Source organism: Macadamia integrifolia, chromosome 12 (genome assembly GCF_013358625.1).
Source record: "Macadamia integrifolia cultivar HAES 741 chromosome 12, SCU_Mint_v3, whole genome shotgun sequence".
NCBI classification, from domain to species: Eukaryota; Viridiplantae; Streptophyta; class Magnoliopsida; order Proteales; family Proteaceae; genus Macadamia; species Macadamia integrifolia.
In genome coordinates this window covers 6,881,800-6,904,865 of record NC_056568.1, presented here as the reverse complement: position 1 = coordinate 6,904,865, position 23,066 = coordinate 6,881,800, and the positions used below count along the sequence as shown (strand labels likewise).

At 38.0% G+C, this 23,066-nt stretch overlaps 3 protein-coding genes and 1 pseudogene across 4 annotated transcripts; 1 reads left to right on the top strand and 3 right to left on the bottom strand.

Annotated features, from left to right (window-relative positions):
• Positions 1 to 3,443: 3,443 nt before the first annotated feature.
• On the bottom strand, positions 3,444 to 5,421 carry LOC122058324 (rust resistance kinase Lr10-like). 2 transcript variants are annotated; one of them, XM_042620956.1, is made up of 2 exons: positions 5,016 to 5,421; positions 3,444 to 4,931 (listed from the first exon to the last, which is right to left on the bottom strand). In XM_042620956.1, exons 1-2 carry the CDS (start codon positions 5,182 to 5,184, stop codon positions 3,619 to 3,621), a joined length of 1,482 nt encoding a protein of 493 aa, XP_042476890.1. In that variant the 5' UTR covers positions 5,185 to 5,421; the 3' UTR covers positions 3,444 to 3,618. The 2 variants fall into 2 exon arrangements, with proteins under 2 accessions (XP_042476890.1, XP_042476891.1); XM_042620957.1 differs by having other exon boundaries at positions 3,444 to 4,859.
• Positions 5,422 to 7,586: 2,165 nt separating this feature from the next.
• LOC122094693 (rust resistance kinase Lr10-like) lies at positions 7,587 to 9,514 on the top strand. Its single transcript, XM_042665292.1, has 2 exons — positions 7,587 to 7,949; positions 8,035 to 9,514. The coding sequence occupies exons 1-2, from the start codon at positions 7,751 to 7,753 to the stop codon at positions 9,369 to 9,371; spliced, it is 1,536 nt and encodes a 511-aa protein (XP_042521226.1). The 5' UTR covers positions 7,587 to 7,750; the 3' UTR covers positions 9,372 to 9,514.
• Positions 9,515 to 10,338: 824 nt separating this feature from the next.
• LOC122057983 lies at positions 10,339 to 16,499 on the bottom strand (annotated as a pseudogene).
• An 833-nt stretch (positions 16,500 to 17,332) lies between these two features.
• Positions 17,333 to 21,943, bottom strand: LOC122094673 (protein NRT1/ PTR FAMILY 2.7-like). The gene is made up of 3 exons (XM_042665254.1): positions 21,477 to 21,943; positions 20,844 to 21,394; positions 17,333 to 18,329 (listed from the first exon to the last, which is right to left on the bottom strand). The coding sequence occupies exons 1-3, from the start codon at positions 21,813 to 21,815 to the stop codon at positions 17,495 to 17,497; spliced, it is 1,725 nt and encodes a 574-aa protein (XP_042521188.1). The 5' UTR covers positions 21,816 to 21,943; the 3' UTR covers positions 17,333 to 17,494.
• Positions 21,944 to 23,066: the final 1,123 nt, after the last annotated feature.

Here is a 23,066-nt window from a genome sequence, read left to right as displayed (position 1 = left end):
TTTTTTTTTTTTTTGGGTGAAAGTTTCTTACTTCCTTGTTGAAGAGACAAAGAATACTCACAAGATTCATAATTTCGTATAATAAGCAGAATGATTTTTCCAGTTTTCCAAGAGCCGAGGTCATGGTTTAGGTATTGGGTATTAGTTTCAGGACAAAGGAAAAATCACAACAAAATTATTTTTTAATAAAATAAAATGATAAAATTGATCAATCAGAACCAAAATAGTTGAATCCAGAATCGACATCATAAGATACCGTAGCGATATACCTAAGAACTAAATCCTTGACCGTGCCTGAGAGAGGAAGATCAAGAGAGGGACAGAGATAACCTACATGTGGAGTTCTTTGCATTAGGGAGGTGACACATTATCGATGACATGGTTCTAATTCAGATCGGATCGAATTTGTATGTCTTGAGAATCCAAAATCTGATCGATTCGATCCCGACACACAGGTAAGGCTCAAGGGTAAGAACGTAATGAACATATATATATATATATATATATATTAATTAAAAAGCACGAGTAAATTTATTTGATATGGTTCGATCCAGGCCGATTTGGATCGGTATCGGACCATTATCAACCTTGATCGATACCTAGGTCCTCTGTAACCTCCTTGGGCGCCCAACATACATCTGACGGTTGAGAATATTTGGAGTTGCGTATCCATGTGCTCCTAGCTCTTAGATGTGTGCTTGATGCCTAGCTTAGCTAGAGAAGATCCGAATCTCCTTGCGACATCTATATCGTGACTCTCCGATCATGATTTTAAAAGTTGGATTGGATTTATCAAAAATTTTTAGGTTGGATATATATCAATTGAGATCGATCTCTAGTCTATTAGTTAAAACGCGTTCTCCTTTTTTGGTGCTTTTTAAGACTTAACTTGTTGAATATAATGTCTACTTAATTAACCATATCTCTCTCTCCCGAACTTTGATCTACCTGATTCTTTAGTCGACTTGAAGCTAACTCAATGGCCTATATTTCTCATGATATCACCTTCAACTCAATATCAATGTATGGATCTCGAAATTGAGATATAAACTAATGCGTTTGCTGAAAAATGTTTTTAAAGTGATGACTACTAATTCAAACTGAACATACATTACTCCAAGAGTGTGTTGACTATGTTGACAATAATGAACAACAATATAGTCAAGTCACATTACTCAATAAAACTTAGACATGTATGGTGTATGAATTTAGAATTGGTAATGGATGATATTCAATTATATGTCATAAAACTTATAATGATATATATATATATATATATGCATTAGTGTTGAATACTGTAGTTATTTTGAAATTGGATACAAGTATTCATGCAATAGTTATTTAATTTATACGAGTATAATATAGTTTTTTGATCCCGTTTGTTTAAAATCTACACGTTTAAAATTTGTACCGTCCGTTTTCCATTTTTTGTAGTTCTCCATTTTTTTGACCCTTTATTTTGACTGTATTGTTTAAAAAACTTTACTGTTTAAAATCCGTACTGTCTGTTTCTATTTTTTTGCCGTTCCCGTTTTGCTAATAGTGGACTCTTAACCAATCCGCTCATACAACCCAAGGGTAAAAGAGAGATAAAAATCAATTTTAAAAGAAAATAGGGATAAATCTGTCCGATCAAAGGGATCCAGATCATGGTCTACAATATCATCTATATCAATTTGATCTCAATCCTGATCCTAGTTAGCAATTCGGCCGAATAATTCGCGAATTATTCGGACGAATTGAATTTTTTCGAATTAAATGAAAAATTCTGACCGAATCCGAATAAAAAATAAAAATAGGTAAAATTCGTGGTTTTTTCAAAAGTGAATATAATCTGCGAATAGATCGTGACGAACCGGATTAAACCGAATTATTCAGTTACCATTAACCCACTTTAAAAAAAAACAAAAACAAAAAAAAAAATCCAAAACCGAACGGTCTTAACTCTTACCCTCTCTGAAAAGTGAAAACCACACCCCTCCCATTTCTTACGGTCTCTGCAGACAGACTCTGCACCTCGCCGCTCGTCGATTGTCGATCGTCGCCCCGCTACCTTGTCGTCTCCCTCGATCCCGCCTCCTGAGTTCTGCCTCGCCGATCGCTGCCTCGCTGCCTCGTCGCCTTGCCACTCGCCGCCTCCTGAGGTCCTGCACTCGTGAGTCCTACCTCGTCGGCTCGCCCTCTCAGAAAAAACTAACACATCTCAGGCTTCTCAGCTTGTAGATCCATCTCACTGTAACTATTGTTTCCATCACCCAATGACAATTTTTTCCTAGTTTTTTATTGTATTGTATATTTGAACTACAGTAATTTGCTCTTTCTAGGTGTACATATCAAGTTAATTACTTGATAAATAAAAAAGATACAATAAATTATAAAAAAAAAAAGTCCGAATTTTTTGCCTGACTTTTATTTTTGTAATCGAATAATTCTCGAATCCGAATTCGAATCCGATTTTTATTTTGTCCACTTTTTTTACCGAACCCTTAAATTGACCAGTCGAATTATTCCAAATAATTCTCTGTCCGAATAATTCCTGAATCCGAATTTGCTAACTATGATCCTGATACGGATCAGTTATATGGACACAGAAATATCCCTGATCCCGGGGTAGAAATCGTCTGAAATTCTCATCTTGTACAATTCCATACAATTCAACCCTAAACGGCTGACACGTGTAAATATTCCATATCTACGGTTCAGATTAATCAACCATAATACAATGTTAATCAACCATAATACAATCTGAACCGTAGATATGGAATATTTACACGCGTCAGTCATTTAGGGTGGAATTGTATGAAATTGTACAAGATGAGAATTTCAGACGATTCCTACCCCCTGATCCCTGGTTGTCATTGAAAAGAACTGATATTTTTACCTTATTACCATTTGCCTATACCACTCCAGCGATCCCGTATCAACCAAGAATTGGGATCAGACAAAACTGATACCCATCCAATCCAACGATTTGACTCCCTTGAATCGTTGTATTTTCAGATCAAAATGGTCGAATTCGAGGGTTATTAGGACCGATTCTGGCTGATCGACGGAATTGGAATCGGTCCCTTGTCACCGATACCTGTTTTTAAAGCCCTGCCCCTGGCAGAGTTGACCGAGCTTGAGCTTGAGCTTGCACTTGCATTAGCGATAAAAACTAAAAATTTGAAGAACCTGACCTCCAAATCTCCGGTCTCAAACCTCCGAGCAAAATCCACTGCGGCCAACGACTCAGCAGCTGCCTTCCGCAACTCAACTTGCTTTGTCTGAGCAGAAACTTCCTTCCCATCCCCAACCCCATTAGCTACAGCACTCACCACAGGAGTTGACGCAAACAATTCGAGGAACCAAAACCTTGACACTGCCCCAACCCCATCAGCAACAACACTCACCATAGGAGAGAGAGAGAGAGAGAGAGAAGAGAGAGAGAGAGAGAGATGTAATGGATGATTTGCTAAACCACATGATATACTACATGAATAAATGAATTGAAGGAACTTACAATAAGAGAGAGAGAGAGAGAGAGAGAGAGAGAGAGAGAGAGAGAGAGAGAGAGAGAGAGAGAGAGAGAGAGAGAGAGATTTAAGTACAACATAATAGTTCACTTTTCCTTTTTAACTAGTAAGCTAGCTCTATCTCTGACATTCTCTTAATTGCGGAATCATAAGATGTACTAGAAGGTTTCTCTATTGGCTCTGATCTTGATGATGAAGAATTCGAGGCTCCATTGCTTCCATTTGATGACTTGGTCGAACCCAAACAAACAGAAACCAGATACTGAAATGGGTTTGGAGGGGGAGCAATTTCAACTCCTCCCTCTAACATCTTGACCACAGTACTCATAAGAGGCCTTGCCTCAGGTGAGTGTTGAACACACCACAAGGCTACCAATGAAATTCTCTCTGCTTTTCCCTTATCTTCTTCTTCAATACCAAAAACTTCCATTAGTTCCATTAGCTTCCCTTTCTCAAACTTTTCCCAAGTCCATTTGGGTAGCCATTCATCAGACTCACTTTCATTAGGGTTGAGGTTTTTTCTCCTACCTACAATCTCAAATAAAAGCATACCAAAGCTATATACATCACATTTATGGGTCACTGGGAATGGCAGCCATAGCTCAGGTGCAGCATACCCTGGTGTCCCTCTATAACCTGTCATGCTTACATGAGTATCATCCCTATTACAAAGCTTAGCCAATCCAAAATCTGCAACTTTGGGGCATAGTTTTGAATCAAGAAGAACATTCCCTGGTTTTATATCATAGTGAATTATTCTCTGTTGACACTCCTCATGCAAGTAAGCAATCCCTTTTGCTGTCCCAACTGCAATTTCATGTAGCTTCTCCCATTTCAATGTCCTGTTCTCCCTAAACAAGAATCTGTCAAGGGATCCATTCTCCATGTACTCATACACAAGTGCCCGCATCGTGGGTTCGAAGCAAAATCCATAGAGTCTTACCAAATTCACATGATATGTTCTTCCAATTGTGTTTATTTCTGCCATGAATTGCTCTTCAGCTCTCTTGCCTAAATTCCCTTTCAGGACTTTAACGGCCAGTGGAACTCCATTTGGGAGTTCTCCTCTGTACACTACCCCAAATCCACCAGAACCCAATATTGTGGAGTAATCTTTAGTAAACTCAGCCATCTGTGAGGTTGAAAATCTGATGGGTTTCTCCTTTGCTATACTATGGAGAAACCTCTCTACAGTGGCTGCTTCTAATTGTGAGTTCAGAATTACATTGAAAGCAGGTGGCATTGTAATCAAAGCTTCATTTTTGGCTACCTTTGAGACTGCTGGTGAAGGAATTGAGTCTCCTTGACCCATTTCGAGGCGGGCGTAACCTGATCTTCCATTACCTGCCTTGTTCAAGCAATTGATTATGGCATATACAATAGCAATAATAGCTAAAGTACTCACAATTGCAGAAGCTGCAAATTTTCAGAGAAACAGATTATAAAGAGCTGGAAACATCAAAATTGGAAATTATAAGCTTACTTGATCAGATATCTTACCTATTGAGGCTACGACGATCCATTTATTCACCTCTGCAGTTGCCTTCAAAGCTGTGGAAAATTGATCAGGTGGTGGGTTCATCCATCCAAACCCATAAGCATCAAAATCAGAAGGAGGAACTCGTGTTCCATTGATCCATAGAGAAGGTTGATAATTATAAGAAGACATCAATCTGCACAGAAGGTGTTTGTTTTTTTTTGTCAATGAGAATTAGCAGAGAGAGGCTGTTGAGAAGGAGAAGAAGCACAGATTCAACTGGGCTAATCAAGAGATAAGATCATAATAGTATAACTATTTATTAGTTTCCTATTCTCCAAGTCTTCTACGTAACGCGTTTTCTTGGTCAGAAACTTCCAAGCAAAAACTCAAGAACCAGGAAATGGTATTAGAGTTGCCAAGTCAACCCACATACAATTTTTCTATCAACGCGTGTTGACGGGAATGAGCCTATGAGGCTATTAGATTTCCATTCCGCTAGATTTAACAATTAGGGTCTGTTATGTGTCTTGAATTCTTGATCCGTTCTGGTAAAATTTAGCAATGGTTTGATGAATCTACTTGATTGAAGGAGTATTTATATATTATGATGTCTTGTTGTGTAAGCAAGTGAGATTAGGATTTTTCGTGTTAGGGTTACTTGGTAAGTGTTCAATTGTAATCTTTCTTCTAATTTAGTAAATCATTTTCTGACGTAGCACATTACAATGGTGTGTCAACCTTGTGATTCTGTTTTTTTTTTTTTTTTTTTTTGATGTTTGTTCTAACATGGTTTGTCAGCGGGAATCCAATCGCATAGCGAAAGAGATTGGATTGGAATCTCTTGGTTCGAAATCACTATATAAAAATTAATAACTTGAGACTAATAAAGAATAGACTTAGAAGTTCAATGAATAAATGCCATTCATAAATGAAATTAAATAATCTTATTAATAAATTGAGTTCGATCAATATATATATATATATATATATATCCTAGAGGGTCATCAAATGTATATATAGTCAATATTCATAAAACAATCATAATTTAAAACATCAGATGATGACATACATCTCGTGTAAATAATAAAATATTAATAAACGGATTATGAAATGTCATCTACAAGCAATTGGCATTTTGTTCTACAGATGTCACTTTGTTCAACTTTGTTTTAAGATGTTTGACCTCAAATATTAAAATTAATCTTCTTTTTATTTCTTATATTAATATAAATATTTAATTCTTTCCACAAATATTACTTCCCCTCCCTTAAGTCAATATGATGTTCACCAAAAAAAGGATTAAATTAATATGATAACATGTATCCCACAAAATCTCCAATAATCCACCATCTTCATCCTCCTTGATTTTTGTTGACTTAGATTTTAGTAGTCTAATTGTCTATTGTTGGGACTTTCATAGTTATTGCCTTATTGGACTTTTCAGTACTCTTGATATCCTCTAAATTTCAATGATTTTTTTTATCCCTACCTCTTTTGTTTGTTGATTTATTTTTGTATGAAAAAAATTGGAAGTGAGATTTAGAGGAGTATTTATATATTATGATGTCTACTTGATTTGGATGAATATTTATATATTATGATGTTTTGTTGTGTAAGCAAGTGAGATTAATAATTTTTCGTGTTAGGGTTTCTAGATAAGTGTTCTATTGTAAATATTTTTTTTCAACATAGTGAATCATATTCTGACGTAGCACATCACAATGGTGTGTACACCTCATGAATCTATTTGTTTTCTTGATTTTCTTTGATGTTTCTTCTAATAGGATCTGTTGGCGATAATTCAATCACGCAGCGGCAGAGATGAGATTGAAATCTCTTACATTCGAAATCATTGTACAAAAATTAATAATTTGGAACCCATAAAACAACTTATAAGCCCAATGAATAAATACCATACATAAATGAAATAAAATAATCTTATTAATAAATCAGATTTGATGAATATACATATCCGACATAGTCGTCATATGTATATACAGTCAACATTCATCTTACTGATAAAACAATCATAATTTAAAACATCTCATGATGACATACATCTCGTGTAAATAATAAAATATTAATAAAAAGATTATGAAATGTCATCTAAAATCAAGTTGGCATTGGCCGTACAGATATCACTGTTTTTGAACTTAATTTGTTTTATGATGCTTGAAAACAATAAAACCTCAAACATTAAATTAATCTTTTTTTTTAGTTCTTATATTAATATAAATATTTAATTATTTCCTCAAATATTACTTCCACTCCATTAAATTAATATGATATTAAAAAAAAAAAAAAAGATTAAATTAATATGATAACATGTATCCCATAAAATCTCCAACACGCCACCATCTTCATCCTCCTTGATTCTTGTTGACTTAGATAGTAGTAGTCTAATTCTCTATTGTTGGGACTTTCATAGTTATTGCCTATTTTGACTTTTCAGTACTCCTGATGTCCTCTCCTTTTCAATGACTTTTCTTATGCCTACTTCTTTTGTTTGTTGATTTGTTCTTGCTTCAAAAAATTTGCATTCGGAATCCCATTTCCTGGTTCCACACTGCTCTAGTTTTTGCTTTGAAGCTTCTCACCAAAAGAAAACAAGACAAGTAGAAGACTTGAAGAATAGGGAACTATATTATTATATTATCTTATATTGATTCTTTGCTTCTTCCCCTCCTCCTCCTCCTCCTCCTCCTCAACAGCCTCTCTGCAAATTTTCATAACGAAACAGTTTCTCTACAGATAGATGTCTTCATATACTAATGCATGGGATGCCAGTGGGAAAAATGCTCCTGGTCCTATTGTATTTGACAGTAGAAATGAATCTCTTGCTGACTTTGATCCTTTTGGATGGGACAATAATAGGAACCAAGAACCTGATGAATTTTCCACAGCTATTCAGTCAGCTGCAGAGGCAAATAAATGGATCATCGCGGCTGGAATAGGTAAGCTATCTGATCAACTAAGTTTTTGGTTTCCATTTTTCATGTTTACAGCTCTTCATGATCTGATTCTCCACAAAAATTGCAGCTTCTGCGGTTGTGAGTACTATAGCTATTGTTGTGATAGTATATGCAATCATCAATTGCTTGAGCAAGGCAGGTTATGGAAGATCAGGATACGCCCGCCTCGAAATGGGTCAAAGCATAGACTCAATTTCATCACCATCCACCTCCAAATTAGTCTCAAAGGTAACCAATAATCAAGCTTTGATAACCAAATTGCCACCAGCTTTCGATGTAATTCTGAATTCACAACTAGAAGCAGCAACTGTAGAGAGGTTTCTCCGTGATATAGCTATGGAAAAGCCCATCAGATTTTCAACCTCACAGTTGTCTGAATTTACTCAAGATTACTCCACGGTATTGGGTTCGGGTGGATTCGGTGAAGTCTACAGAGGAGAACTCCCAAATGGAGTTCCACTGGCCATTAAAGTCCTTACTGGGAATTTAGGCAAGCAAGTTGAAGAGCAGTTCATGGCAGAAATAAGGACAATTGGAAGAACATACCACATTAATTTGGTCAGGCTCTACGGATTTTGCTTCGATCCCACGAAGCAAGCTCTTGTGTATGAGTTCATGGAGAATGGATCCCTTGACAGGTTCTTGTTTGGGGAGAACAGAGCAGTGGTGGAATGGGAGAAGCTATATGAGATTGCGATTGGGACAGCAAAAGGGATTGCCTACTTGCATGAGGAGTGTCAACAGCGAATAATTCACTATGATATAAAGCCTGGGAATGTTCTTCTTGATTCAAAACTATGCCCCAAGGTTGCAGATTTTGGATTGGCTAAGCTTTGTAATAGGGATAGTACTCATGTAACCATGTCAAATTACAGAGGAACACCAGGGTACGCTGCACCTGAGATATATATGCCATTCCCAGTGACCCATAAATGTGATGTATATAGCTTTGGTATGCTTTTATTTGAGATTGTGGGTAGGAGAAGAAACCACAATCCTAATCTAAGTGAGTCCCAGGAATGGCTCCCAAGATGGACTTGGGAAAAGTTTGAGCAAGGGGAGCTGAAGGAATTAATGGAAATTTGTGGGATTGAGGAAGAAGAAGATAAAGGACAAGCAGAAAGACTTTGTTTGGTAGCCTTGTGGTGTGTTCAGTACTCACCTGATGCAAGGCCTCTTATGAGCACTGTGGTGAAGATGTTAGAGGGAGGAGTTGAAATTGTTCCCCCTCCGAACCCATTTCAGTATCTGATTTCTGCTTGTTTGGGTTCGACCTCTTCATCCACTGGAAGCAATGGAGACTCGAATTCTTCAACATCAAGATCAGAGCCAACAGAGAAACCTTCTAGTACATCTTCTCATAGCCCAATTAAGGGGACATTGGAGATAGAGCTAGCTAATTAGTCCAATAGGAAAATTGAACTCTTCCAATGTTGTACTAAAAATGAGTTTTTCCTTCTTTGTTTAGGAGTTTAGTCTTTCTTAATTCTTTTATGTATATGTCATGTAATTTAGCAAATCATCCACTACAGCAAATGAAATATCAATTCTAATAGAAATGATCTTTTAGCGAAAAAAAGTTAACAGTTTGGATGATTTCCTGGCAAGGAGGGCAGAGTTGATAATATTCAGGAGATGTGTTTGTCTTCTTCCATGAGTGCTGCACTTTGAATTTGAATAAGTTCCCCTCCTCCGCACTCAATGGGGGGGGGGGGGGGGTACACAAAAAAAAATCTGACAATTGCTAAAAAATTGATGAAAAGATTTCCTCTTCAACATCTTGGATGAAGAGAAACTTGTTTCAAACTTCAATATCTCTAAACTTCTTATATTTAATGGGGTGAAGGATCTTTGGCAGATTGCGCATAGCCTACGTCCTCTCAAATGAGGGAAAAATAACCCCTCACCCCCTGTGATTGATGCCCTGGCCCCTACTCTCATTGATGGCTGCTACACAATCATAAAACAATCTTTTTTTCCTATTTATGGATACTCCATTGAGATATATTCGCATACTGTATGTAAGTTTGGAGGAAAAAAAATTGAGAAAGTTTCACTTCTCTCACACAATTTTTTTTATTGATGGATATTTCTGTAATGGATGATTTGCTACAACCTCATGATATACTACAATCATAAAAGAATAAGAAAACTTATAATAAAATAAAATAAAGAGAGAGAGAGAGAGAGAGAGAGAGAGAGAGAGAGAGAGAGAGAGAGAGAGAGAGAGAGAGAGAGAGAGAGAGAGAGAATTAAACAAAGAAGTGAACTCTGTCTTTAGTGCAATATTGTAACAGTCCAATCTTCCTATTGGATTATTTTAGCCACCTCTATCTCCAAAGTCCTCTTAATTGGGGTATGATATGATATACTAGCTAGAAGCTTTCTCTGTTGGCTCTCTTGATGATGATGGAGAATTGGATACTCCATCGCTTCCAGTTGACATGGCTGGATCCAAACAAACAGAAACCAGATACTGAAATGGGTTTGGAGGAGGAACAATTTCAACTTCTCCCTCTTAACATCTTCACCACAGTGCTCATAAGAGGCCTTGCCTGAGGTGAGTGCTGAGCACACCACAAGGCTACCAAACAAATTCTCTCTGCTTTTCTTTTATGTTCTTCTTCTTCAATCCCACAAAGTTCCATCAATTCCTTTAGCTCCCCTTTCTCATTGTTTTCCCAAGTCCATATTGGGAACCATTGTTGCGACTCACTTAGATTTTGGTTGTGGTTTCTTCTCCTACCCACAATCTCAAATAAAAGCATACCAAAGCTATATCACATTTATGGGTTACTTGGAATGGCATATATAGCTCAGGTGCAGCATACCCTGGTGTCCCCTCTATAACCTGTCATGGTTACATGAGTACTATCCTTATTACAAAGCTTAGCCAATCCAAACTCTGCAACCTTGGGGCATAGTTTTGAATCAAGAAGAACATTCCCTGGCTTTATATCATAGTGAATTATCCTCTGATGACACTCCTCATGCAAGTAGGCAATCCCTTTTGCTGTCCCGATTGCAATCTCATATAGCTTCTCCCATCCCACTACTGTTCTGTTCTTCCCAAACAAGAAACTGACAAGAGATCCATTCTCCATGTGCTCATATACAAGCGCCACTACTGTTCTGTTCTTCCCAAACAAGAAATTGACAAGAGATCCATTCTCCATGTACTCATATACAAGTGCTTGCTTTGTGGATTCGAAACAAAATCCATAGAGTCTGACCAAATTCACATGATATGTTCTTCCAATTGTGTTTATTTCTGCCATGAACTGCTCTTCAACTTTCTTGCTTAAATTCCCATTGAGGACTTTAATGGCCAGTGGAACTCTACTTGGGAGTAGTTCTCCTCTGTAGACTACACCGAATCCACCCGAACCCAGTACTATGGAGTAATCTTTAGTAAGAGCAGCCAACTGTAAGGGTGAAAACCTGATGGGCTTTTCGTTTGCTATATCATTGAGAGCCCTCTCTGTTAGATCAAACACCAAGAAACACGAATAAAGGGAGACAATAGATCCGTACGACACAGAGATTTAACGAGGTTCACACACCAGGATGGTGTGCTACGTCCTCGGGCGAAGAAGAAGATGATTCACTATGCAAAAGAGAGATTATACCCTAGCAGCGGCGAGGAAGAACTCGCCCCGAAACCCGAGCTTCGTGAAAAACCCTAGAATACAATGACTTTCTCAACAAACAACAGTACATTATATATACTCCAAAAACATGGGTCGACCCATCGGGTCGCGGTCGATCCGGTCGAACCATACCGCCCCCGCACCCCCATACGAGATCAGTGATGGGCTCCGGGCTTGGGCCTATCGGCCCAACCCCTCTGCTTCTATCACAGATCTCAAAAAAATTCTCATTCAGGTTACCACCAAAATATGTCGGATCGGGTCAATCTTCAAAACGGGTCAAGAATTCGAGACAGACTTAACACTCTCTACAGTGGCTGCTTCTACCGGTGGCAAGATACTCCAAGCTTCTTTCGTTTTAAGATTTTTGATGATCATTTTGTTGATGAGCGATATTATCACAGCAATGGTCATAGCAATAAAAACTGCAGCAGCAGCAGCAGCAAATTTTCGAAGAATTAGATTATCAAGAGCTGTAAACATCAAAATTGGAAATTCTAGGCTTAGTTGATCAGATAGCTTTCCTATGATGAACAATATAGACAATGCAGCTCCATTTGAAAAAGACATCTAATCTGCAGAAAGTCTGTATTTTTTTCTCTCTTTGATGAGAATTTGCAGAGAGGCTGTTGACAAGTAGAAGGAGAAGGAGAAGAAGCAAAGAATCAAGTTTGCTGATCAAGAGATAAGATATTACAATACATCTACCAAAAAAATATAAGATCAATATAAGATAATGGACACAAAATACTAACATAGTTATTTCATATTCTACAAGTCTTCTACTTAAACGCGTTTTCTTTTGGTGAGGAGCTTCGAAGCAAAAACTCAAGCCGATACCGACGTGCAGTGCAATCAACCCATTAAATATTTAATAAAGTCAATTACTGGTGACGGACCAATATCAAATTTCATATAGAAAATTAGATTAACTGCTTTACACCATTCCATTAAAGATAAAGAGGTGTCAACATTCTAGGTTACATGAAGATTGCATCCAAAAAACAAGAAAAGAAAAGAAGGGTACGTGAAGATTCTCCGGACTATTCCCTGATTATATCTCATTTATCCAAATAGCCGATTTCTACTATTACAATTTTTGTAGATCGCTTTAAGGTGTAAAATCAATTGCCCCATACACTTGGTGAGTTGTGGTGCGTAAATCATTGGGAGATCTTGAGTGAGTTCAAGCCTCCTGATTGTTATCAATAAAAATATAAGGGTACAACCAACTGGAGAGGATTTGCATTTAAGGGCCATCACTTCACTACTTGTAGATGTAGAGTGTAGACTATACGTTTTATACTAAACTATATTTTTTCTTAATTAATTTATAGTGTTGAGGAGGTTTATGTGCGAGTCAAACTCGTTTACCAACTTCTTAGAGTCAAACTCGTTTGCTGACTTCCTAGTTTGGAGGTTCCTGGCTATTTCGTGTATGACTATTTGACCCCTTTCCTCTACGTGGTTGAGAGATCTCTGTAATCTTTCCACTATATGCTCCGCATGATTTAATTAATAGTTTCATTTCTACAAAAAGAAAAAACAAATGTGGTATTACAAAAAGAGATTGTTTGTGGTAGTAATCTTGATTCTCAATGTAGAAGATAGCTTGCATATTGAAGAGATGAAAAAAGACCAATCAAAGACAAACGACCACCATTGACCTCTAATACTAATACCGTCAGGGTTTGGACTATCCACTCCACCTATGGTCGATCCATCACTCCTTTCTGTTTTTTGTAAAAGATAAAAACACGAGTTTTAAGATTTCAATTTTCACTCTATCTTTTTCACCTCCGACAATCAACTCTCCTCACTTATCTTTCGTAGTTATCCACTTCAATTCAATTCGTTTAGGAAGGCTTAGGTGCTTCAGTAATTGTTGATCAACTAAGAAGTACTTCAAAGGTATTTGATATTAAAAGTATTTAATGTCTTATCTAGGTTTTATAATTACGTAGTGGAGTACTTCATTGGACCTTGGTAATTAAAAAGGGTTGAAATGTACCAATATTGACATTGAGAATGTAACTGAAGACCTAAAATTTTTCTTTTAAGTGCTTCAATTGCACAAGACACACAGAGCACAGTTGTGATTTCAATTGATCACCAACCGCTGCAACTATTATTCTTACACAACCTTACCTGAGTGTTTCTCTGCCAATACCAAACAACTACCTTGTGTATTTTGCAAAAATATAATGATATATCACATATAGATTTACTACATATGTCAGTAGTGCCTATATGACGTACATTATATCTCATATCAAATACATGTTCTTCTGGCCTAGACCAATAAAGATTGAAAAAAAAAAAAAAAAAATTTGATAAAGAGATTCCCTCTTCATCATGGGTGATGAAAAATTCTAACCAAACTTTAATATCTAAACTTCTTATATTTACTAGGCGAAGGACCGCTGATAGGCTGTGTCCTACCTACACCCTTTCACAGGGAGGGCCAATGACTGCCCCACCCACCATGATCGATGCCTTGGACCCTCCTCTCATTGATGGCTACCATGGTAGTCCAGGGTTTACACAGTCAAGCAACAATCTTTTTCCCTATTTATTGATACTCCATTGAAATATATCCACAAAGTGTATGTAAATTTTTAAGGAAAGTTTCACCTAAGGGTGTTAATCGGTCCGGTTTCGGTTTAAACGGTGTGGATCGGTTCGGTTCATATTTATTTGACTAAAACCATAACCGCACCATTTACTAAATGGTTCCACTTTTTGAAACCGTGACCGTTTAGTAAACAGTTTCGGTTTCCACGGTTTCTAAACGGTATCGGTTTCACGGTTTTAAACGGTTTCGGTTTCAGTTTATTCCATACGGTTTGTAAAACGGTTCATAATCGGTTTGTTATAACTTGCAACCATCTCTAAACTGAAGATCATAAGCTTATCAAAAAATAATTGGCAACCACAAATAAGAGATTCTATATTAACGATGGTATGTCTTAATTTGATAATCTAGTGCTATTTCTTTGCATGACTATTTTCAAACATTTAGAACTAATATCATACAACATCCAAATCCAGCCTTCTACAACATAAAATATTAAAATGACAGGTGATTCAGCCAAAACACCCCATCTATGATAACATAATAACATAATAACATATATGGATTACAAGTTCATGATCTAAAGCCTATACTTAAACTGAATTGTAATAAATCATACCAAAGCAGGATGAACACTTAATTTAATTGTTAAATGGATTACTGCCCTTCTTTATTTAATAGTTATACGGAATAATCGGATCGGTTTAAACGGTTTAAAACGGTTCGGTTTAAACGGTTTCAATTCGGTTTGAAACCAACGGGTTCCGCGATTAAAACCGACCCAACCCGTTTAGCTAATCGGCCTAAAACTTGAAACTGTAACGACACCATTTACTAAACATTTTGCGGTTTCGGTGTAAACAGATCGGTTCGATTTCGATAAACGGTTTCGATTACAAATTCACATCCTTAGTTTCACCTCTCTCTCTCTCTCTCTCTCTCACTCACTTTTTTTATTTATCTTGTGTACTGGATAATTTGCTAAACCACATAATATACTAAACATAAAAGAATAAGAAAATTAGTAAGAGAGAGAGAGAGAGAGAGAGAGAGAGAGAGAGAGAGCTCCTAAACAAAGAAGTGAATTCTCTTTAAGTGCAATATTACAACAGTTCAATTTTCTATTCTAGTTTTATCTCCAAAATCCTCTCAATTGGGGTATGCATGATAATATTTACTAGAAGCTTTCTCTATTGGCTCTCTTGATGATGAAGAATTTGATTCACCATTGCTTCTAGTTGACATGGCTGAATCCAAACAAACAGAAACCAGATATTGAAATGGGTTTGTTGGAGATCCTTTACCATATTAAGTATATGAATAACCCTATAGTATTTAGAATACAAGAATCATAAAAGATATTTAACCATGAGTATAGTCCCTAAACTAAGATCAATAAAATACTCCTTTCATAGATCTTAAAATACATAACCATATAGATATACCATATCTATAATAATCAATGGGACATCCATGACACGAACCATAAATGGGAATAGAGAAGTACCTGTATAAGTTTAGAAGCCCCATAAACATAGATCATGAACCTCTGTCCCATGTGGTTAAACATTACTCCCATGAAAATAACAATGACGAACTACACAAGTGGAGTCTTTCTACTGAGATCTTCTGCAGCCTCTTGCTCTAGAGTTTCCTCTCTTTCTGTGCACTTGCTTTTGTGAGAAAACCGTGCTCCCAAAACCAATAAGGCATTAAGTAATAGCTGGATCATCAGTATTTTATTTATAATAGAATCCCTCAAACCCTATTCTACTCTCACAATGGAAAGAGCTAAGAGTTTCCTAATCAGAGTGGGTCTATAATTGCTTGGACCCAATGGATCAATCGATATCAATTAAGTCCACATAAAAATCCTAACAGGGTTAGGAGGGGAAACAATTTCAACTCCCCCCCCCCCCCCCTCTAACATCTTCACCACAGTGCTCATAAGAGGCCTTGCCTGAGGTGAGTGTTGAACACACCACAAGGCTACCAAACAAATTCTCTCTGCTCTTCCTTTATCTTCTTCTTTTTCAATCCCACAAAGTTCAATCATTTCCTTTAGCTCCGCTTTCTCATACTCTAATGGTGGCATGGTAATCGAAGCTTCATTCATGGCTTTCTTTTTCAAGCTCTTGATGATGGAAGATACTGCCCCAACAATAGCTATAGAACCAGCAATAATCGGAGAATTAGATTATAAATAGCTGTTAACATCAAAATTGAAAATTATAAGTTTACTTGATCAGATAGCTTACCTGCTGCGATCCATTTCTTCAACTCCGCATCACCAGTATATGAAGACATCTATCCCTAGAGAGGCTGTTGAGAAGGAGAAGGAGAAGAAGGAGAAGAACCAAAGAATCAAGTTTGCTGATCAAGATTAGATCAATATAATATAATATACACAAAAGCATTGGATACCCTTTTCTGATGTATATACAAATAATTTAGTCTTTTTTTTTTTTTAAATAATTCCACTGTCTAGTGAAGCCTTAGGAATCATATAATTTAGTCAAACAAATTATTATTTTTATTAATCATCCCTTATTTAATGGTTTTCAGCCAAAGTATTAACAAAAGAACAAATCAATCAAAAGATAAATTTGGATCCTCTTCAGCCGGCAGAACCCTCCAACCCATAAAACGTAAAAAAATATCCTCACACCCTATGGATGGTGTGATTTGGGGTTGGAGGGTTCAATGGGATAAAGAGGATCTAGAATCTTAAAAAGTTGCTTGTTCTTCAATGATTCGGGTTCCATACCTTTAACCATGTCATGCCAATCTTGTTTCTTTTGGAGGATGATGCATGGAAAATTATCTACAAAGGGAAAGATATGCATCTTACTACAAGTTTTGATATATGTTATCAATTACCATCAATATGAGAGCATGAATTATATTTTTTTGAACTATCTATTTTATTGATGTATTCAAGATTCCATGCCAATTTTTTTTTGTTCTTATACTAATAAATGATTTAATTTAGATCATCTCCCCTCGAAGTATTTAACCCATCTCATCTCACACGGTTCATGGGATGTGGTCCCCGCACTCCAAAAGGTCCCCACACCCTATGGAATTAATTCAAAGAAACGAGGAGGTTCATGTGCAAATCCAAGTCTTCCAGCTCTCATTAAGATAATTACAGTCACTAGTCAACAAATCTCAGTTCTCACTATAGAAAGAAAAATATCAAAAGAAGACACACCACCACCACTATCGACCTCTAATACTAATGCATCTGGACCGTCCACTCCATCAGTCGTGGTCTTGGACCTTTTGGTCCTTGGACGACTCTAACCTAGAACTGGTGGTGTCCCACTCGCCATATTTTTGTACTTGTACAACCTGGCACACGTTAGGTAATAGCCGAAGTTGGCCACTCCTATCACCACCAACATCCAGTACACGTTATCCATCCTCCCTTGGTTTATATTATCCGGCAACCAACCGGTGACTCTCCGTACCAAATCAATCATCGCCGTGCTCAGATAGAAGCCAATACCGATATGCAGCGAGATCATAGCGGTCGCTGTGCTCCGCAGCGACACCGGAAATTCTTGATAGTATAAAGACACCTGTCCTGGGAAGTGTAAGGCTTCGCCAGTGCCTACGATCACCAGCGGCAATGCCAACCATAATGCTGGTATTGGGAGGACGGTTGGTCCGGTCTGGCCCTCGAGTTGGTGGGACCGGACGAAGTGGAGCCGCCTCGACTCTACAAGAGCAGAACCTGCCATGGCCATGATGTTGAGGACGTGGCCGATCCCTACTCGTTGAAGTGGGGTCAATGAGTGACCAGTGAGTCTGTACCACGTGGCAGGGAGGAAACGGTCGATGACGGAGATGGAGATGGCTGTGGATAGGAGAGCGAAGACGAGGAAGGAACCAGCAGGGATTTGAAAGTGGGGCCCAAGGTGGCGGTCCATGGTGAGGGCTTGGAGGACCGTGAGGCTGATCTGGACTCCGATTGGGGTGCTCAAGAAGATACCGGTGGACCAGAGTGGGAATAGTCGGAGTAGGGTTTTGAGGTCTTCGACTTGCTCCACCGTGCATAGCCTCCATGGCTTTGCGATCGAGCCGTCCGGTCGGGTGTCACCTTCGGTTTTTATTGCTGCACGGTTCAGGAATCTAAAAAAGAAAAAAACATTTATTCTGAGTATGGAAATCATATTACTAATTTCACATATTTTTATTATATTATTCATGCATGTATGGAGATTATGGAAAATGTATATATATATATATTTACTTTAAAACATTAAAAACTTTTTCACAATTTATCATTTTATCTTATTGTGTATTATATAATAATTTATTTAAGATAATAATAAATAGGAAAAAAAGAAAAAGAAGTCTCAAACACAGTGTGGCCTCTACACCTAGATATAGGGGAAATGACCGGCCGGCCTGTCCCCATGAAATACATAAATTTCCCTTGTTATTGATGTCTCCACGTGTGTTTCCATTGATCCCGCGTTAGTGCAGGGACCGTGCTACCTTTTAGGAAACCTTCTCTTTAAACAAAATATGATTTTTACATTAAGATTTACCCAGATATATGATATATCCTACATTCCTACCCAAGTTTCTTCTAGTCAAAATTTTCACAACAAGAACAAACTCAACCTTCTCTGTCAAAATTTCCAATACAATGAAAATGGTAGTAAAATTTCAAAGTTAAATTAGTATAGAAGATTTAATTTTGATATGGCCTGGGATTATTCTATTATTCCATTTGAGAAATGAGCTCCATTGATATAGACATTATTACTTAGCAGGAGAAAGTTCTCATACAACATGGGAGAAGGGTTAACTCACTTAAAATCCTATGGTCGTCTTTACTCTGTACTAGTTGAACATCCAAAAGATCTTATCCTTTTTTTATTCTCACCCAGTGCAATGATGGGGATCATTGTGAGACCAAACTCTCCCCGTTTTAGAACACACAAACTTGGTGTCTACTATGACGGCGGACCTCAAGGCACTGGCAATGTTACTCCATTGTGATCTAAGGGTCAGGAGTTTGAATTGGGAAACAACTTCTCATTATGATTTTCCCTTGGTCCCACAGTGGCGGCTGGAGCCTTGTGCACTATTACGTTGTTTTTTTTTCTTTTTTTTTGGAACAACTCTTCTATAAGGACTGAATTTTCTCTCCTTGTACACTAGTTGATCGAAGTTGACGTTAATTTGCTTAAAAATACTGGATACTTCTTATTATAGTTTTATCTTTTTATTTATTTATTAATATTCAACCCACATCCTTCTTCTCTTCTTCACAATGGTGGGGGCACGAGGCACATGGGGATAAGGGTGTGGTGAAAGGGATTGTAGTGGCTAGGGATGAGACGGGAGGGGGTTGCAATGGGGCTTGGCAGAGGAGAGGGTGGGGTGGGGTTGGTTTCTTCCCTTTTTGAGGTCCGAATGGGAGGATTGAAAAGAGAGAGAGAGAGAGAGAGATGAGCTGAATATCAACTTTCCTATGTGTTTGGGCTTATGCAACATTGTTAGATAGCATTCTTTTATATCTGAATTCTATCCAACCCTTCCAATGCACGTCCAACAATTAAGAAAAACTTGCATGAACTCCAAACCCTTCTAATCTTTGAATACATACAGAAGAGGTTAGAGAGTTGGAGAGGATCTGAATACGGTTCTTTCTCCCATTGAAAAAAAATTACCAAAATACAAACCGCATCGTTTCTCATAAACTATTTACATGACATGTGCCTTCATTTTATTTTATTATTATTCCTTTGACACATGTTGTTCATAAGTTAATATGCTCAGATTCTCCTCGCTTCTTCCTGGTAATAGTCATACGAATCAACATCCAATACTTGTCTTTTTTATTTTCAAATATATCCCTTCTTACCCTTATAATAACAAAAAGTGGGACATGTGTTGGATATTGATTCGTATGATAGGTGATCCTACAAGCAAGGGATCCAATCTCATTCATTTGGATGAAATTTCACTGCTGCACGGGTTGCAACCCTATGGCAGTCAAAGAAATGGGATCTAAAAGGGTATTTTGGGAATACCATAACCTTTGAAGGGATTTGTGAACCCTAGGGAGAAGTGAATTATTTCATTTATTTGGCTGCCAGCAAGGGGTTGCAACAAATTTTTTTCCCATTTTAAGAGCATCACTTTTGAAGCGAACAAGAGTGAATTTTGGATCCACTGCACGTACTGTCACTCAGGTCGTAACTCTAAGGACCCAACACTTGAGATAGAATCCGCTGCTCGTACGATCACCTGGTCGTACGAGTCAGCAATCAACGTCTGTTCCACTTTCTGCCATTACAAGGATAAAGAGGGGTATATCTGAGAACAAAAAGGATAGGTGTTGGTCGTTGACTTGTACGACTAGGTGATCGTACGAACAGCAGATCCGTTCTGCCAATACTTAACTTTTGCTTTTATATATACCCTTATTTACCCTTGTAATGATAGAAAATGGGACTGATGTTGAATTCTCACATGTACGACTAAGAATCCAAGGAGTTGAGAACCTCCAAACTCCAGTTTTAAATCCAACTACCGTACAAGGAGAAAAAAAAAAAAAAAAAATCTCTGCTCGTATAGGCATATGATTCGGACTCGACTAATCTTTGTTTTACGAAGTGAAATTGATACCTGAAGCTTAGAGTGGGAGCTGAAGAAGGCGCTGAAGAGGGCAACTTTCCAGCCTCAGTTTTGCCATAGTAATAAGAATCATCCTGGATTTGTTGGGTTTGCGAAGACACCATTACTACCAACTTCCACTTCCGAATGGTTGCAACCACAACCCTAGCCAAGCTTATGAAAGGGCTCCCTTTTGGCTTCACACTCTGATAGTACCGTTTTCCCACCAAGAAAACAGCTAAGCCGATGGCATTAATGGTGGTGGATAATCCAAACCCCCAACCCCATCCAACGTTATCCTCTACGTACACGATGGCCGTGCCGCTGATGACTGTAGCGAAGTATAGAGTAAAGAAAAACCAGTTGAAGAACACCCCCTGTTCTTTTTGCTTGTCCAACTGATCCGCACCTATGGTTGCCATGGTGTAGCGCGTGCCCCCAAGCCCTATTGACCCCAGCGTTAAGGCACTGTATAGAATCCCTATTTGAAGCCTTGAAGGGGTTTCTTCCTGTGAAGGCCTTAGAGAGTGTATCGTTGCCGTTAAAGTTAACAGAATTATACCCTGCAAGTATGATAAGAGATAAACAACTGCCCTATATATATTGATGAAGAGATGATTAGCTACTGTCATTAATTAACAGTACCAAAATAGAGACAAGAGAAGAGGCGGAGATGACGGAGAAGCAGCCAAATAAGGAGTCGGCGAGGATGGCACCGGCGATGGGGAAGAGACTGGTGCAACCGTTGACGATATTGGAGATCTGGACAGCGTCGACTCTCTTCACGTTGAACTCTTCGATCAGATAGACGATCAGGTTTGATAACCACCCCCCAGATGCCAAAGTCTGACCCAGTACTCCAACTATGATGAAGGGGAAGGTAATCCAACCCCCTCTTTTGGGAGCGATATTGCTTGTGGTTGTTTGGGTCTCTGCGTGGGAAAGTTCGCCATGGAACTGCTGTTGTGAGTTAGTGGCTGCCATGTTTTTCTTCTTAGGCTCTTCTTACTTAGATAAGGTGAAGGTGATTCAAAAGGGGGGAATTTATTCCTCCATAACGGGCAAATTGAAAACTGGTTTTGAAGATCAAGAAGACCCTCAGGAAAAGAGGATTCCCAAAGCCCACGAGGGGAGAAAATAGTACGAACCCACTTGGAAATAAAATGGCCATCCATCACAGTTACAGATCTACTAAAATGCACAACAGGACAAGAGAAAAAACAAAGGCTTCAACTTTAAGATGTTCATCTATAGTGGGAAATACTTGAGGGGGGGGGGGATGACTGGTGGTAGGTGAAAGGCACTCCACTACTTCGTGATGGTCGGAGAAGAGGTAACAATACGTGTAAATCGGACAAACAGATGAGAGACCCAATCTGTAATTGCCTCACCTACCAGCATGATAAGGAGGTGGTAAGAAGAATTGGAATAATTCACTTCTCTTTAGGGTTTACGAATATCTTGGTTGAAACCAAGTAACTACAATTTTGGTGGCAATCAAAGAAATGGAAAAATTTGCTTCCACCTAAGGTTCACAAATATCTTTCTAAGTTTAGTATTTTTTAAAATACATTTTAAGATTCTATTTCTTTCACTGCCACAAGAGTTGCAACTACTTAATTGACTGTAATCTAGACAATAGCTAAATTTCATAATGATCCAAAAGCGATCAGTGGAAGTCTCCTATTATGATTAAAAAAAAAAAAAAAACCTTAGTCAACACCCTTAGCACCTTGACAACCAGATCCCCTTGAGTGCAGCTATGCGTTTAGTGCGCATCCGACTGTCAAGAGTGGGTGTTCGGGTGTTGTCAACCATGGATCTATGTCCGCTTTGGAGCCCATTATTTTAAAAATTGGATCGAATGCATTAGGATCACTGGAATTAAATTGATACCCATCCTCTAGTAAGGTAAAAAGGTAACACTGTCTTAATTTTTTGAATAATTAAAATAAATGGAGCAAGAATCAACTTGTAGAGTAATTAGCTAACCTAAGGCTGGACATACCAGTCACATCACCCATGGATTCTCTTAATTAATCAAAATCCGACAAGAAGAATCGAGTTTAGGGTTAAGTCCATCTACTTGTTATGTTTTCCACTCCCCTGAACGCATGCTAGCACATAAATATATGGTAATTGGTAAGGCTTTCTTAAAAGGTCAATCTAAAATGAATTCCCCGGCACTTGTGAATGTGAAGTAGGAAATATATCATCCATTATCATATTGAATCT

Bases quoted from the DNA above. Each gene is read 5' to 3' on its own strand.
- LOC122094693 (XM_042665292.1), top strand. From the start codon at position 7,751: ATGTCTTCATATACTAATGCATGGGATGCCAGTGGGAAAAATGCTCCT. The intron at 7,950-8,034 runs GTAAGCTATCTG...CAAAAATTGCAG, and splicing joins GATCATCGCGGCTGGAATAG to CTTCTGCGGTTGTGAGTACT.
- LOC122058324 (XM_042620956.1), bottom strand. From the start codon at position 5,184: ATGTCTTCTTATAATTATCAACCTTCTCTATGGATCAATGGAACACGA. The intron at 4,932-5,015 runs GTAAGATATCTG...GAAAATTTGCAG, and splicing joins GATCGTCGTAGCCTCAATAG to CTTCTGCAATTGTGAGTACT.
- LOC122094673 (XM_042665254.1), bottom strand. From the start codon at position 21,815: ATGGCAGCCACTAACTCACAACAGCAGTTCCATGGCGAACTTTCCCAC. The intron at 21,395-21,476 runs GTACTGTTAATT...TCATACTTGCAG, and splicing joins CTTCTCTTGTCTCTATTTTG to GGTATAATTCTGTTAACTTT. The intron at 18,330-20,843 runs GTATCAATTTCA...TTTCTTTTTTAG, and splicing joins GCTCCCACTCTAAGCTTCAG to ATTCCTGAACCGTGCAGCAA.